Source organism: Pelodiscus sinensis, chromosome 2, assembly GCF_049634645.1.
Source record: "Pelodiscus sinensis isolate JC-2024 chromosome 2, ASM4963464v1, whole genome shotgun sequence".
NCBI classification, from domain to species: domain Eukaryota; kingdom Metazoa; phylum Chordata; order Testudines; family Trionychidae; genus Pelodiscus; species Pelodiscus sinensis.
Window position 1 is genome coordinate 1,617,663 of NC_134712.1, and position 14,987 is coordinate 1,632,649.

Below are 14,987 nucleotides of genomic sequence, written 5' to 3' on the forward strand. Positions count from 1 at the left end.
CCTTCTTCCCCCCAACTACCTGCCCAAGGCCTCCACACAAATCCTCTGTATCCTCTCCCCAGCTCCTCCAGGTCACAACTCCCTCCCAGACCCTGCACCTCTCCTACACCCCTCTCCCAGGCGACTCTCACTGATTATGCCAGTGGTGGGCAACTTGCAGCTGGCATGCGGCCCACTGGGGTTCCACCAGCATCCCATGCACCCCCTGTCTGTCCTCCTCCCTCTCTCACAGACTGGGGCCGTGCACTTCCTACTTCTCCCCCTTCCTCCCAGCAGTTTAGGAGTGCCATGAATCCACTGGTTCATGCACTGTCACCTCTCCTCCATCCTAGAACTTGAATGCCAAAATTCAGCCGTTTGAAGGATAGGGAGGAGCGGGGAAGGAGCATTAATTAGCAGATTCATGATGCTGCTAAACTGCTCGGAAGGAGGGGCAGGAGTAGGAAGTGAAGGGTTCCCATGCCCCAGGGTGCAAGAGGCATGGGGAAAGGAAGCAAAAAGGGGGTATGTAGACTGCAGGTGGAACTCCAGTGGGCCGTGGGTCACAGGTTGCCTACCACTATATTTCAATCATGTGGCCCACTGAGATAAAGGAGGGCCACTCACACGGCCCACTCTCTAGCCTTGCTTGCCCATCATTGGTCTATGCCAGGGCTGGGGAACCTTTTCAGGGTCGGGGGCCACTGACCCACAGAAAAATCAGTCAGGGGCCGCACACAATGAGAAGCAAAAAACCAAAAACACAAAACCAGAAACAAAGAAACACCCACCCTGACGTGGTCCCTGTCTGACCACTCCTTACATTCCCTTTGCACACCAGAGCCTGGGGGGGGGCTAGTATTTTGTGTGCTCCAGCTTTGCAGGGGAATGGTAGGGGAAATGGAGCACCAGTGCGGGAGCCCCAAGCCTCAGGAGCCAGATCCAGGCAAGCCCGGGGCAACATCTGGTCCCCAGGCCTTCGGTTCCCCACCCCTAGTCTATGCCTAATGGATGGCAACCGGATACATCCCCACTATCATCTGAAGTTAGTGCAGTCTGCTGCTTCACTTCCAAACTGAGCTGTGTTACAGAGCTCCCATTCCACTCAGGTAGGAGTGCAAGACCATCACAGTTCAAAACAACTGCACCAGTATCGCCCCTCAGTAGCTCAGCAAGGGCACCGACTCGGAAGGGCACCCACTCAGCAGCTCCCAGGACCACAACTGAGGACTCTCTTGGGTGGAGAATCTGCATCTCTTTGCTGCCTAACAAGGGTATGCTCAGGCTGAACAGCTCCCTGCCTTCCTTGTGACTGTCTGTCAAAACAGACGGGCTTGCTTTCTCTTCAGAGACGGAGAATAGAAAAGTTGGTACAGGTATAAGTGACCACACAGAACTTTCTTCAGCATGCCTGTATTGTTAAGGTAAAAAGCATGTCTGAAAAATAAAGACTCTACACAGACTAATCAGCTTACTAGAGTTTACACCAATTCTAATTTCGGGTTCTGGCAAGACAAGCACTTTGCCCCTCCTGCCTCAGAGTGTCTTTTGTTTACAGACCACACTTGAAAGAGAATCCTCTGAACTGTCATTCATACTTAAATTCAACACTTTACATCTAAGTTTAAACAAAGACATAAATTATCTTACCCATTACAAAGATAGCTTCCCCAATTATCACCTCTAATATCATTAGCTCACAGACATTTACCTTCCCCCCAACTCCCTTCTGTTCTGAAATTTGATTTGTCCTTTTCATACGTGTTCATTTGTTTTAATTGTATCCTTTGGTATATATGATTGTGACAATTTTCTTCCACTATTTGATCTGAGGAAGTGGGTCTGGCCCACGAAAGCTCATCACCGAATAAACCATCTTGTTAGTCTTTAAAGTGCTACCTAGTCCCGGTTTTTGTTTCAGCTGCCCCAGACTAACACGGCGGCATTTCTATCACTATTTTGTTTACACGTTCATCATCACTTCAATTCAGAGCGAGCCTCTTCCAGACCAGTTCAGTCCAGTCTCTTCTAGGGATCCAGGGAGCGACCAGTCTACAAAAAGTCTCTCCCCAAGGGCCAACTTTCAAAAGGTTGCTGGGGGGGGGGGGGGGAATTTGCATTCCCCTCTATCTCCGGGCGTTCCCGAAGAAAAGCCACGCCACAGATACCGTGCCACAGGTACCCTTTGGACATGTGCATCCCTCGCAGGGGGCGCGCCCCCAGAACGAGCCCCACAAGAGCGTCTCTTCCCCCTCGCGGGACCCCAAAAGCTGTAACCCTCATGCTGCCGGGTGGCACCTCACCCCACGAAGCTCTCGCTGGGTGTGGGGGGGGGGGGAGAGTCCCAGACGCCCGCCCGGCTGAGCCCTGGGGGGCAACTCTCTGCCCCAGCCCTGGGGGGCGCGGGAGACGCGTCATCCTCACGTCGCTCATGAGGGGAAACTGAGGCACGGAGAGACTTCACCGGGGGGGGGCACAGCTGACACTACAACCCCCACCTGAGGAGAACCTGGGCGCGCCCCCCGCCGCGGACAGAAGCCGGACTCACCCGCACCGGCTCCCGCTCGAACCGCCCGCCCGCCCGGGGCGCCCACCAATGGGAGCGGCCGCAGCGGGACGGGCGGGCCCGCGGCCCAATCACAGCCGCCGCCGTCACCGGGGGGGAGGGGCCCGCCGGGACCCGCCTCTCCCCTCCGGAAAACGTCGCGCCGGCCCCGCCGGGGCGTCAGCGCGCGCACCCGGAAGTGCAGTGGGGGGCGGGGCCTGCGGAGCCCGGAGCGGCTCCGGGGCTGAGCGCGCGCGCAGGGCCCGGCCGGTGAGGGGACGGTAAGAGCCGGGGGGGAGGGTCTGGAGTAGGTGGGGAGCGAGCCCTCGGGCCCAACGGCAAAATGGGGGGAGGGGCGAGCCCCCCTCAGGCTGCGGTGTGAGGGGGGGGAGGGGCAGCGACCGTTTCCCCTCCCCCCCCTTCCCTCCCGGCGCAGCTGCCCGTTCGTCATGGTGACAGGCACCATCTCGTACTTGCACCGCGGAGCCCTGTCGCACCAGCCGGGCGGGGGCCGTGGCCGGCCTAGAGCTGAGCAAGGCACCTGGGACGGGCTCGCTGGCCCCCTCACCCGCCAGCGAGGGGAGCCAGCCCAGAGGGGGCTGCCGTGCGCTGGGTTCCCAGCGGTTCGCAGCCAGGTGGGCAGGGCAGGGGATCCGCAGGGCCCTGGGTGGGGACCGGTCCCCTTCAATCGCTTCGTCGGCGATGTAGTGCCATAGGGGGGGACGCTTGTGAATTTGCAGATACCACCAGGCTGGGAGGGGCGGCGAGTGCGTCATAGTCCGAATGATCGGGAAAAACTGGAGCACTGGTCGGAGGTAAAAGGGATGAAGTTTAATAAGGGCAACCTTCAAAGGGCTCCGCTTCAGGAGGCACAATCTGTTTCACGCACATGGAATGGGAAGCGACTCTGCAGCCCTCCTTCCTAAAGGGACCTAGAGGTCACGGGGTGGCACGGCTACAAAAAGAGCAAGTATGATTCTGGGATACGGTATCAGGCACGCTGCGAGCAAGACTCTAAAAGTCGTTCTTCTGCTCGACTCTGCACTGATTAGTCCTCAACTGGAGTATTGTGTCCAGGTCTGGGCACCACGTTTCAGGGAAGATGTGGACAAATTGGAGAAGGTCCCGAGTAGAGCAACAAAAATGATTGAATGTCGTTAAGCACTGGAATAAATTGCCTAGGAAGGTTGTGGGATCTCTTATCATTGGAGATCATTAAGGGCAGGTTAGACAGACACTTGTCAGAAATAGTCTAGTTCAGTGGTCACCAACCAGTAGATTGGAATCTATTGGTAGCTCTTGGAGCCTGTGATAGGGGATCTTAACTGGTTTAGCCAAGAGGCTATCAAATGCTGGCATTTCGGCTGCCCCTCGCAGGTGCAGGTATATGTGCTAGTATATTTATACCTGCTTTGGTAATTTCTACTCCATGCATCTGAAAAAGTGGGGTTTTGCCCATAAAAACTTATGTCCAAATAAATCTGTTGGTCTTAAAGTGTTGCAGGACTCCTCGTTGTGTTAGGGCAGTGGCTGTGCTGCTTGGATCTGGCGTGACATACACAGCACTTCACATCTTGACAACTATGATGAGTTTGACCAAAGACTAAGGAGTCCTAGGAAAGACATACAATTAATTGGCATTGGAAAAGGTTAATTTAGCATCGGAAAAGGTTCAGAAAAGGGCAACAAAATGATTCGGGGTTTGGAACCGGTCCCATATGAAGAGAGATTAAAAAGACTTGGACTTTTCAGCTCAGAAAAAAGGAGACTAATAGGGGATATGACAGAGGTCTATAAAATCATGTCTGGTGTGGAAAAAGTGAATAAGAAAAAGTTATTTACTTATTCCCACAATATAAGAACCAAATGAAATGAATAGGCAGCAGGTTTAAAACAAATAAAAGGAAGTTTGTCTTCACTCAGCACACAGTCAGCCTGTGGAACTCCTTGCCAGAGGATGTGGTTAAGACTAGAGCTTTAACAGGGTTCAAAAAAGAGCTAGATAAATTCATGGGAGTTAGGTCCATCAATGGCTATTAGCCAGAATGGGTAGCAATGGTGTCTCTGGCCTCTGTTTGTCTGGAGGTGGGTGACGGGAGGGATCACATGAGGATTACTTGTTGTGAGCCCTCCCTCTGGGGCATCTGGTATTTTTCACTGTGGGCAGACAGGACACTGGGCTAGATGGACCTTTGGTCTGACTCAGTATGGCTGTTCTTATGTTCTTAATGCACCATTCCTACCATGCAGAGCATCATCTTTCTCCAGGACTTCTAGCAGAGCTGGCTAAGATGTTGGGCCTGTTGGACTGAGCCTTACTGCCCTCCCCAGCTGCAGTATCTCTGGGAGTGGTGACTCCTCTGTGTAGGCTTAAGATTTAATGGCCTCTGAGAGCCACAGGATTGTGCCACAGTTTCTGTTCAATTTATGTTAAGTGGGAGCACTTTGGTTCTGATCTTTCTGGTGAAGACATAAGAGCTGTTGTGCAACCAGTTGTGATAGTCAGAGTCAGATCTTTGCCACCTAGAGGCAAGACCATTCCCATCAGGGTGTGCAAAAAGGGCTGAGTCTGAAGGGGAGTAGCTCTTCACTCGCTCCAGAGTCCTGAGCGATGCTGCTGCCTGCTTGCTGTAATGGCGACATAACCATTTTAGTCCATGACAGCAGACACGTTGGCCCCATGCACTTCAAGGGCTGCTGTGGTGAAGAAACAGTAGAGAAACACGAGACGTGGACACCTTGGAAGAGAAATTGGTGGGAAAAGGGGAGGAACTCGGCGGTCTCTGCGGTGTGGGGGAAGAAGGGCTACAAGGAGGAAATGTTGGCAAGAGAAGAAAAACTGCAAGCTGGTCAGAAAGGACCTGAACCCTCTCTGGCCTTGCAAAATCAAGGACCAACTGGGGGCTTGTAAACAGTTTGGCAAGTTGGAGCCACAGGGTTAAATTTCTGCAGTCCCGGAGGTCCTCCTTGATTTCTAGTCCTACTGTTGTAGGAATGTCAAGTGAGGAAAGCAGGTGGGAACTTTCTTTCTGGAAGTCGCTGGGCAGGCAGGTGTGCTGGCCTCCCGGCTCCGTTCTTGCACTATGTGGCTGGCTTTCAGAGAGCAGAAGCCGGTCAGATGAAGGTGGGGTTTGTCTCCCCTGCCTGCCCACACAGCAGCTGCAGAGAGCAATACAAAAACTGGTGACTTCCAGGTGGCAATCGGGGATCTCATGAGGAGTGGTTCCTGCTGATGGAATGTTGCGCTGCATCCTGGGGGCAGGGGTATCAGTAGGTGTTGGTTTTCTCTTTCAGTGTTTGCCTGGAGCCAGGGCGCTGGCTTGCTGCCTCCCTGCAGCCATGCACTCCCTCGTGTTCCTCTGTGCACAGAAGGCGGTTTCCCACCACTCCACAGTGCGCGGTGCCTTGGAGTTCATCCCAAAGGAGTTGTACCCAGTCTTGTTCAAGGCGGCCTTCATGGACAAGAGGACCCTCGTGCTGCAGGATCTGGTGCAGACTTGGCCTTTCCCGGTACTCAGCTTCCAGAAGCTTTTACGGAAGTGTCAGCACTGCGACCGCGCTCTGCTCCAGGAAAAGCCCAACAAGCTTTGTGTGCAGACTGTCATCCTGGGAGTGGTGGCCTACCTGAACGAGGCTCTAGACGACCAGCTCCACAGCCAAAGGTATCTGTCGGCACACAGCTCATCATCCCCAACCAAAAGGGTCATATGCTAATGGGAAGGAGGCGGGAAGCAGGCTTACAGTAACACACTGACACAGGGGTCCTCACATTCTTTGGATGGCTTTCATGCACTTCAAGGGCAGCAGTGGTGGAAGAGACAATAGAGAGACACATGGGCATCTTGGAAGAGAAATTAGTGGGGAAAGGGGAGGAACTTGGCGGTCCCTGCAGTGTGGGGGAAGGAGGGCTACCAGGAGGAGATATGGGCAAAAGAAGACGAGCTGTGAGCTGGTCAGAAAGGACCTGAGCCCTTGCAGCCATTTCAGGCTGTGATGACCCCACTGCCCCAATAGTTAAGGTAAATTCCTGTCCACACTCATAGGAGCATTAAAGGAAGCACAAGAATAATCATTATTCCTGCAGCCACAGGCACTTTCAAACAGTGTAAAGCAACAGATTTCAGGCATAAATACAGGCACATTTAAGAAACACGTGTTTTGAATAGATAACAGGCTACAGTGAAGGGAGCTAAACCCCTTTTCCAGTGATTGTGGCAATAATCATAGTCCAAGGATCGTGGCTTTACACAAAACTGTGTACAAACAAGTACCCGGACGCTTAATGCAAGGGGTGCAGCTGTTTTGAAACGCACCATTTTTTTTCATTCGTGGTTCCAAGGAACTGAGGTGAACTCTCAGATTGTGCTCACGGTTCAGTTTTCAGTTCTGAAGCATGAACAAAGGTCAGTGATTTGGTGTTGCCCCTTCAGAGCTGGGTGGCTGGAGAGTGGTAGCTGCTGTGTCCCCCTCCATGCTCCCCTCCTCCGGGGCACAGCATCCTCTGTTTGGGAACGTGGAGTATGGTAATCCCAGCAAAGGATCTCAAGGTTTTCAAGAGATTTTGTATGTTCCTGTGATGCTCCTGCAGTAGCCTTGAGACCCCTTTTGGATCAGGACACCCAGTTTGAGAAACGCTGCACTAGCGTGTTAAGTGGTGTTGTCTGAGGCCTCTGGCCCTTGACTATAGCCTGTGGTGACGTCCAAAGCTTTGCTTTTGTTCTTGGTTGTGTGACAAGATAATATGGTGCTTTCCATACTGGCCTTGCAGCTCAAATTGAAGTTGTGCGCTGCATCCCGCTGGAGGAAGAGCTGCTGATCAGTGGTGCTGGATGCCGACATAAACCTGGTGGACTAAGAATTCTAGGTGTCTTACCATGTTAAACCAGGCATCCAATCTCAGTTTCCTCAAATTGCAGCAGAATGGGATGCCTCTCAGGTAGCAGCTGCTTGCCAAAAGTCTTCTCTGGCCCCTTGCATGGGACTGTGCTGTAGACCGCACTTTGAAAGCAGACGCTGGTGCCATTATGCCTGTGCTTTCTCTTCTTGGTGGCACTGCCAGCCTGTTGGCAGCATTAAACAGTGGCAGGCCATAAGCAGCTTTGGGAGGTGGGATACAGTTCAGTAACTCTTGCTGGGTAGCACTTAGGGAAGTGAAGGATTAGTCAACTATCCGATAAGCAAATGCTTATCGGATAGTCGACTAGTCACTTCCCCCCCTTGCTGCCTCTATCAGATAGCAGCACCACTTGGAGCCTGAAGTCAGCTGCGGACTTCCCAGCTGCCCCCGGGCTCTGTGCGGCTGCTTTGAAACACCACAGCGGCACCCTATTGACTATTTGATGAGTCAGTTACATGATACTTAACATCCTTAGTAGCACTGGTCTTATCCATCTTCTTGCAAATGAACATGGCTCTCTTCCTTTTGGAGGGAACAATCTTAAATCTCAGCCTGTCTTAGTCATTGTTCAATGCCAAAAATACTAGGTGCTTTTTATTTTTTCTGTAAAATGAAAGTCCCTACCTGAAGGATAGGGGCTTGGGGCAGAAATCAGGAGACCTGGATTCTAGTCCCTGCTTTGTGACCTATGGAAAAGGGACCGTGATACTTAGATCTCAAAGCTTTCTGAAGTAGGCTAAGCCTGAGATGCTCTAAACCATATTGGCACCGAATAGTGTCGCTCTTATTTTAGACTCGATGCAACAAATGAGTGATGGGCAGTGGCAGGAGACGGGGTGGGGAAGGCTCCCCGATCTAGAACAATCAAATGATCAAAAGACTTAGATAGGCAGGGCCACCAGCCGTGCAGCAGGAACGGTTAAACCAAGGAGCTAATCCTGAGGCTGGGTGTCACATCATCTGAGCAAGACAAGTGGCTCAGTCGTTACAGCTGCCACAGAAGGGAGCTGAGGCCCCAGTCCTGGAGTGAGAGCGAGTCTTTTCAAGCCAGCTGTTGATACCAGCCCCCCATATATTGGGAGGGCAACTATATGGCCCAGTGTAGGGACTGCTTCTGCCATGGCTGGGTGAATGAAATAGGTGGCCCAATAGGTCTTTTCAGTTTCTCATTTTTTTGCTGATTTTTTTTCTTGCCTCCCCCAGCAGGAGGCAGCGCCTGCAGGTTCTGGACATGACCGGGCTTCAGGATGATGGAATAGACCAGGGCCCCGAAAGCATGAGCCTGTGGTCCAGGACAGTGACGCTGGCGAAAGCCTGCATTGACGTTTCCAAACACCAGAGCAAGTGCGCCAAGCGCACCTCAAAGCGACGGAAGGGCCCCTACAGCAGCTCGGTGGCTCTGCCGCCGCCACGGCCTGTGTCCGTGGAGGTCCACGTGGATCTCTTTGTGAACAGCACCTCTTACGGAGTGCTTAAAGACGCCTTGCAGAACAACGCCAACAGCGTGCTGCGGCTGAAGTGCCGGGACTTCAGGGCGGAGGAGCTGCCCATTGCAAGTACCGTAGGGCTCCTGGAGTTCCTGGATCCCACGGGGGTTCGGCAGGTGGATCTGAGATTCAATAACCTGGGGCTGTCTGGCCTGAGGGTGATTCTCCCGCACATGGCAAAATTCACCAACCTGCTCAGCCTGAAGCTGCCCTACAGCAACATTGATGTGAGGCGGCTCTCCGCGGGCATGGAAGGAAGCCTCCACTACTTCGCCACCCAGCTCAGTAGATTGTCCCGTCTCAAGGAGCTGAATTTGGGCTCCTCCAGGCTTTCCGGAAAACTAAAGCAACTGCTGGGGTAAGCTGTGTGTAGGGCCAAGGGGACCCAGCTGAGCACTGCCCTGGCCAATTGATTCTGTGTAATAGACTAGGTTGCAGCTCTTCTTTTGGGACCAGGGGCGACTACATGTCCCATCATGCAATGCTTCATCTTGAGCAGAGAAGCTTCTTTGCATTTTGGGGCCTGTATTCTGCAGCCTCCTCTAATGGGAAAGGTTGGCCAATGTGCTGCATGCCCTGTCTTACAGTTCTCCGAGTGTCCAGACCTTTATAACTAGCATGAGAGATGTTGGTCACCGTATGCGTCTGAAGGTTTAATGTGGGTCTTGATTTGTCCCTGAGCTATCGGTGTTGTGGCCTTTCCACGCCCTTTGATTTCTGTCCTGTGCGAACGGCAGTCGTTATCTACGATGGAACTGACCCTTGCAATCTTTCTTCCCACCAGCGATTTGCAGGGTCCCTTGGAGAGTCTGGAGCTGGCCTTCTGCTACCTGCTCCCCAATGACCTGGCCTACCTTTCCCAAAGCCTTCACACCCCCACTCTGAAGAAGCTGGACCTTAGCGGCAACAACTTATCCGACTCACTTCTCCAGCCCTTCCAGCGTCTCCTGGAGGAGGCCTCCTCATCTCTGCTCCACCTGGACATCATGGAGTGCCGCCTGATGGATATCCACCTGGAGTCGCTTCTCCCCGCCCTGTGCCGCTGCTCTCGCCTTCGCTACCTGGGGGTGTTTGGCAACCCCCTCTCCACACGGGGGTTGAAGAACTTGCTGCAGAGGACCATGGGCTTGTTGTACTTGCAGCTCGTCATTTATCCCTACCCCGTGGACTGCTACAGTGAGAACCTGCCCTGGCCCCCCACCTCCTCTAACCTCTTGAATGGGTCTGTGGATGAAGAGAAGTTCTCCAGGGTGAGTGCTGAGCTGCAGCAGATGCTGCTTACCGCAAGCCGGGCCAACGCCGTCTGGACTACGAACTTATGCAGGCATAATACCCTGGATTATTTTAACTTGTAGCTCATGGGAATGCAGAATGAAGGAGACACCAAACTGATCGGGCTGATAGTTTTTAATGCCCTGGCAAAACCGTGAGGGTCACCAGAAGCAGCAACACCACTTTTCTACCCCTTTTTTAACAGCATCGAATCATGGCATGAATTCAAATGGGAGTTCTCATCTCCTCTTCCAAACAGAGGTGCAGTAAAGCTGAACTTCAAGCCACCAGCTCTATGCCTCTCTGTCTGTGGCTTATCCCGGTAGTGCCATTGCTCTCCTGTCTTGCTGTGCCTCTGGCCCCCTTACCCTGTGCGGGTTATTACATGCACCTTACATCGCGCTGCAGAGTTGTTAGCAAAGTCTGCTAGCAGAGTTCAAAGCCAGCAGCTGGACAATGAGAAATCCCCCTTCCAAAAAACACCAATCCATTCTAGCCTCCTGGCAGCCTACTCTTCTCTTTCTCTGCGTGGATTACCTCATCTGAAAACCTCTGTCCATTTCTAATGTAGCCCTTCATTCTCTCACACGCGGCATGCTCAGAAATTTCTATCCGTTGTCTAGTTGTCCGAGCACCAAACCCACTTGCCAGACAGATACAAAAGATGGGGAGACCTCTATTTAGGGACCTCTCTACTGTGCTCCTTCCTGGCTTTTTGGCTGCTGCCAGTGAAGTATCCCCAGCCTTTGCTTTGGAGTCCTCCTGTGAACAGAATATTTCCTCCTGTTGCTTGGCGCTTTCCTATGATGCAGCAAAATGAAACTGACCCAGTTCTTATTCATTTCACAGCTGCCTGCGGCCTTTAGTAGTGGCAAGGCTGATCCCTGTCAGTTTTCTCTCTGTTGCTGGTGCGTAGAAGGTCTGAGTAGCAGCCAAGGCATTAGACCTGTGTGCGGCCTGGCTGTTTACACTCTGCATGTGTGCGATGGCTTTCTTCACAACCAGAAAGGCTAGAAACTTTTGTCATGAGAGCTTAGCTCCCACAGAAGGTTCCCTGATAGACTTATCAGCATGGGCCTGTGGAGTTTATCAGCTTCCTGATCTACTCCCTAACTTTTAATTGCTCCATTTAAAGAATACTTTCTCCTTGGAAAGCCTCATGACCTCACTGAAGCAGGTAGCATTGCAATGACACCCAAGTTTTAAGTCTTGTTCGCTTCCCTGAGACCCATTTCTCCTCTGAACATCTTGTCTTCCTCCTCTCCCTAAAACCTCTCTCTGGCATGGCTGTGCACCCAACACATCATCTCCCTGGTTGAGCTAATAGAGAACGATCCTGCATTAGCCAAGAGGGGCATACTAGATCTCTTCAGTCTAACGTGTTCTCGGCTTCTGCATACAATTCCACAGTCACGCTGTGCCACTAACTGGTTCCCCTCCGGGGTGAGTTTGTTGCCATCTGTCTAACTCGTGTCTGGTAATGGCTTCTTTCTTCCCTCTTCCGTAAAATCCCACCAGATTACTTGCATGGCCCTCTGCCCTGTCTGCCGGTATAGTCGTCATTCCCTTCTGGTTTTAATTCAGATTGATTCAACTCTACTGCACGTAACTTGATACCGTCAACCATTCCTCTCTTGATCAGTTAAACTTCTGGCTTCATTTTAACTCTCAACAGCTTCAAAGTTTTCAAAATCAACCTGCTTCTCTGGGTCAAGGCGACCTCCCTCGCCCTGCTTGCGGTTTCCTTGGCATCAGACTCCGAATTCCCACATCCTCTGTGGCTGCATATCTGCGTCAACTCCTTTGTTCTGGCCACTTTGAGGAATAATTGTTCCCAGTGGAGGGTTAATTTTGTGAGAGACTGCCCAGCTAAGGGACTTTGAAACGTATTTCAACACGTTACCCTTGTGTTAGCTGGGGCTTTCCCCCCTCTGTTTCCCAAATAAATCTGTTAGTCTTTAAGGTGCCAGAGGACTCCTTGTTGCTTTCCCTGTTACTTTAGCAATGCATGCAGCCTCTCTGAAATCAGTTCACATTTGTACGTATCCTCTGTTTATCAACTCCGCTAAATCCCTGGGCATTCAGGATTCATTTGCAAACCATATTTTTAGATCTGCTGCCTGGCCACCCTATCTTGCATTATTCCCCGCTCCCTGCCTGCTTAAAGCTGGTCTCCTCTCTGGCCTTTCGCACTGTCTCCATAGAGCAATCTCTCGCCACCCTGTGAAACACACGCTGCGGAATACAGTATCTGTTTGGCAGAGGTTGCGCTGCTGCTGTTGGACATGCTTGTTTGTCAGACTGTCCCTGAGCCACTCGTCTTTCTTCTGCCTCTCCCGGGGCCAGTCATGTGGCAGTCACGCCCGCTGTCCCATTCATAGGGATGACATTGCTGCAGGAGCTGCCAGCAGCAAAGCCCTGTCTTCAGTAGTGGACCTTTCATCATCAGAGTCCGAGAAATGTCAGGATCTTGAGAAGTCATCGAGTCCAGCCCCTTGCGCTGACGCAGGACCACGTAAATCAGACCATCCCTGACAGGCATTTGTCCAACCTGCTTCTGAACTAGCCCAATGATGGGGATTCCATAACCTCCCCAGAGCCCCGTTCTAGAGCTTACCGTTAGCGTTAGAAAGCTTGTCCCTGGAACTGACCTAAATCTGCCTGGCTGCAGACTAGTTCCTATTGCTTCTTGCTCTGCATTCAGTGGACATGGAGAAGACATGAGCCCTCATCACCCTTGATGTGTTTGAAAACAATCAAGTTTTCCCATCTGCTTGCTTTTCTCAAGACTCCACATGCCTGGCTTTTCTCAGCTGTCCTTTATGCATCAGGCTTTCTTTCTAACACTTGCGCATTTCTGTTGTTCTCTGCATGTGGTTCCATCTTTCCTGGAGCGTGGCACCCAGACCTGGTCACGGTTGCCCACGTGTGGGAGGAACAAAGGGAGAAGAGATGAGTGTTTGAAGTCGGTGGGGTGCAGTCTTCCCTAATTCCTCCAGCAGTGGACCCTCGGTGTGCTCTCATGTCCAGCAGGACTCCAGAGCTCTTACCCCATTAGAGGGAAGAGTCACTGTTGAAGGTAGGATACACAGACATGTGCTAGCTCCACACGAGCCAGCATACTAAAAGCAGCATGGTAGCCGGGAGTAGCATGGGCATCCCCTTGGGCTCGCTGCCCAGGTTCTTTCCCAGGGGGTCCAGCCAGGTTTGTACTCCGGTGGCTAGAAAGAGCCTCCAGCTATGCTAACCTGGGCTGTGCTGCTAGTTTGAGCTAGGGCATGTCTGTCTGTCCGAGCTGGGAAGCCCGCTTCTAGTGCCAGTGCAGGCATGTCCTAAGAGCCCCCTCTGTTCGTCAGCTCCTGTTCCTGGTCTCAGCTGTGCCCACCCCTTCCTCTTTCATCTGTTCACTTCTCCACATGCTTTCATGCTGCTCCTAGGCCTGGACCAGTTCCTGTTGTTAACTCCCCTCAAATCCGACCTCTTTGGTCACCTCCATCTTCTCTGCAGCCCCCTCTCTCCCTGTCCTCATGCCTGCTCTTCAGAGATTAAGCAGACACCCTACCAAGCAATCTGCCATCCCCTCACCTTGGTTTGTCTTTGCACCATGTCAGTTTCAGATCCACAGAGCAGGCACTTTGTTTTATGGCTGTGCACATTAGCTGCACGAGCCCCATCTGCAGCAGTGACACAATCTTTTGCGTTCCCTTCCCGCCATGGATTACTATGTGCCTCTCGCTCTAGCTGAGTGCAGTGGTTGCTGCTGATGGTTCAATCAGTATTTATTTTTGGAAATGACCTTGCGTTTGTACAAAACCCACCCAGCTAGCAGGATCCCACGGTGTTTTACTAACTATGTACAAGAGATTCTCATCTGCTGATGACATGCAGCCACCTCTGGGGGTGAAACACACAGTCCGTTCAACAGCGCAACATGTTAGGACACAAGCGAAGAAGGCCGTGTCTATTTAAAACGCACGAGGGGATTCAGGGAGGCAGAATGTGATTGCAGGAGGTGGAATTTGATCAATGGGTTGATGTTTTGATGCTTGGAGAAAGCACCATTAGAGCTCACCATGATGTTTATTTTATGTGCCCTTGGGGGAGAGGGATTGCCATGTGCCCATCTGCGTCTGGAGTCTACAATAGCCAGTTTCTCCAACCACTGACACATTAGGCAGGAACTAGCCCTCTGTGTCCCAAACAGGTGAGTCGGCAGAAGAGAAATTCCTCACATGGGCAAACATTGCCCGAGAAATCAGGCAAATGATTATTTCAAGTCTTAGTCCAAGGGGCCAAATGTTCAAACTGCACCATGCTGTATCCGTTCAAGGACAGCACATACCTGGCTCCATGATTCTCTATGGGACAGTCTCCCATTTCGATCTCAGGCAGGGTTGTGGGGCTGTGCCTGTAGGCTGAAGTCATGATCATGAGAGCAAACTGTGGACTGCAGTGGAGAACTAACTTTTTAGGAGCACTTTCTTTGGGATTTACTAATCCACGGCACAGGGGCAGTTTGCTGTCCAAAGCTGCACTGCTGTTCACACGCTGTGCTTGACGTGACTCCCGGGAAAGGGTTAGCTGCTATTAGGTAGAAGGGACTAACCACTGCTGTCTCACTTTGGGACACGGGCAGCCAATGAGCATGTGTGCCGATGATGTAATAGTTTCTAACTTGCGTGTCATTGGTTGCAAGTGGTGTTGCTTGCTGTTGGCCGGAGGAGTCTCTCTTCCTTATCCGGTTCAGCTAAGATCATTAAATGCTGGACTTGTTTTCTAACTTTCTGTACTGTGGCTAACTACAGGC

At 52.0% G+C, this 14,987-nt stretch overlaps 2 protein-coding genes across 8 annotated transcripts in view; one reads left to right on the forward strand and one right to left on the reverse strand.

Moving 5' to 3' along the window:
- RECQL4 (RecQ like helicase 4) overlaps nucleotides 1-14,987 on the reverse strand; it is a 65,438-nt gene that overhangs the window by 39,645 nt on the left and 10,806 nt on the right. For 3 of the 5 annotated variants that reach the window (XR_012901158.1, XM_075919954.1, XM_075919951.1), the window contains exon 1: nucleotides 2,528-2,657. The exons of the other annotated variants lie outside the window; for them this stretch is intronic. The gene's annotated coding sequence lies outside the window, so the exon portion shown is untranslated. Of the gene's footprint in view, nucleotides 1-2,527; nucleotides 2,658-14,987 lie in introns of those variants that run through there. 5 annotated transcript variants of the gene reach the window in all.
- Nucleotides 2,658-14,960, forward strand: LRRC14 (leucine rich repeat containing 14). 3 transcript variants are annotated; one of them, XM_075919957.1, is made up of 4 exons: nucleotides 2,658-2,805; nucleotides 5,819-6,186; nucleotides 8,625-9,266; nucleotides 9,693-14,960. In XM_075919957.1, exons 2-4 carry the CDS (start codon nucleotides 5,864-5,866, stop codon nucleotides 10,261-10,263), a joined length of 1,536 nt encoding a protein of 511 aa, XP_075776072.1. In that variant the 5' UTR covers nucleotides 2,658-2,805; nucleotides 5,819-5,863; the 3' UTR covers nucleotides 10,264-14,960. The 3 variants fall into 3 exon arrangements, with proteins under 3 accessions (XP_075776072.1, XP_075776071.1, XP_075776070.1); XM_075919956.1 differs by having other exon boundaries at nucleotides 2,739-2,794; nucleotides 8,628-9,266; XM_075919955.1 differs by having other exon boundaries at nucleotides 2,771-2,794.

Excerpts from the sequence above, each read along its gene's own strand:
- LRRC14 (XM_075919957.1), top strand. The coding sequence starts at position 5,864 with ATGCACTCCCTCGTGTTCCTCTGTGCACAGAAGGCGGTTTCCCACCAC. Across the intron at positions 6,187-8,624 it reads GACCAGCTCCACAGCCAAAG|CAGGAGGCAGCGCCTGCAGG; the intron begins GTATCTGTCGGC and ends TGCCTCCCCCAG. Across the intron at positions 9,267-9,692 it reads AAACTAAAGCAACTGCTGGG|CGATTTGCAGGGTCCCTTGG; the intron begins GTAAGCTGTGTG and ends TCTTCCCACCAG.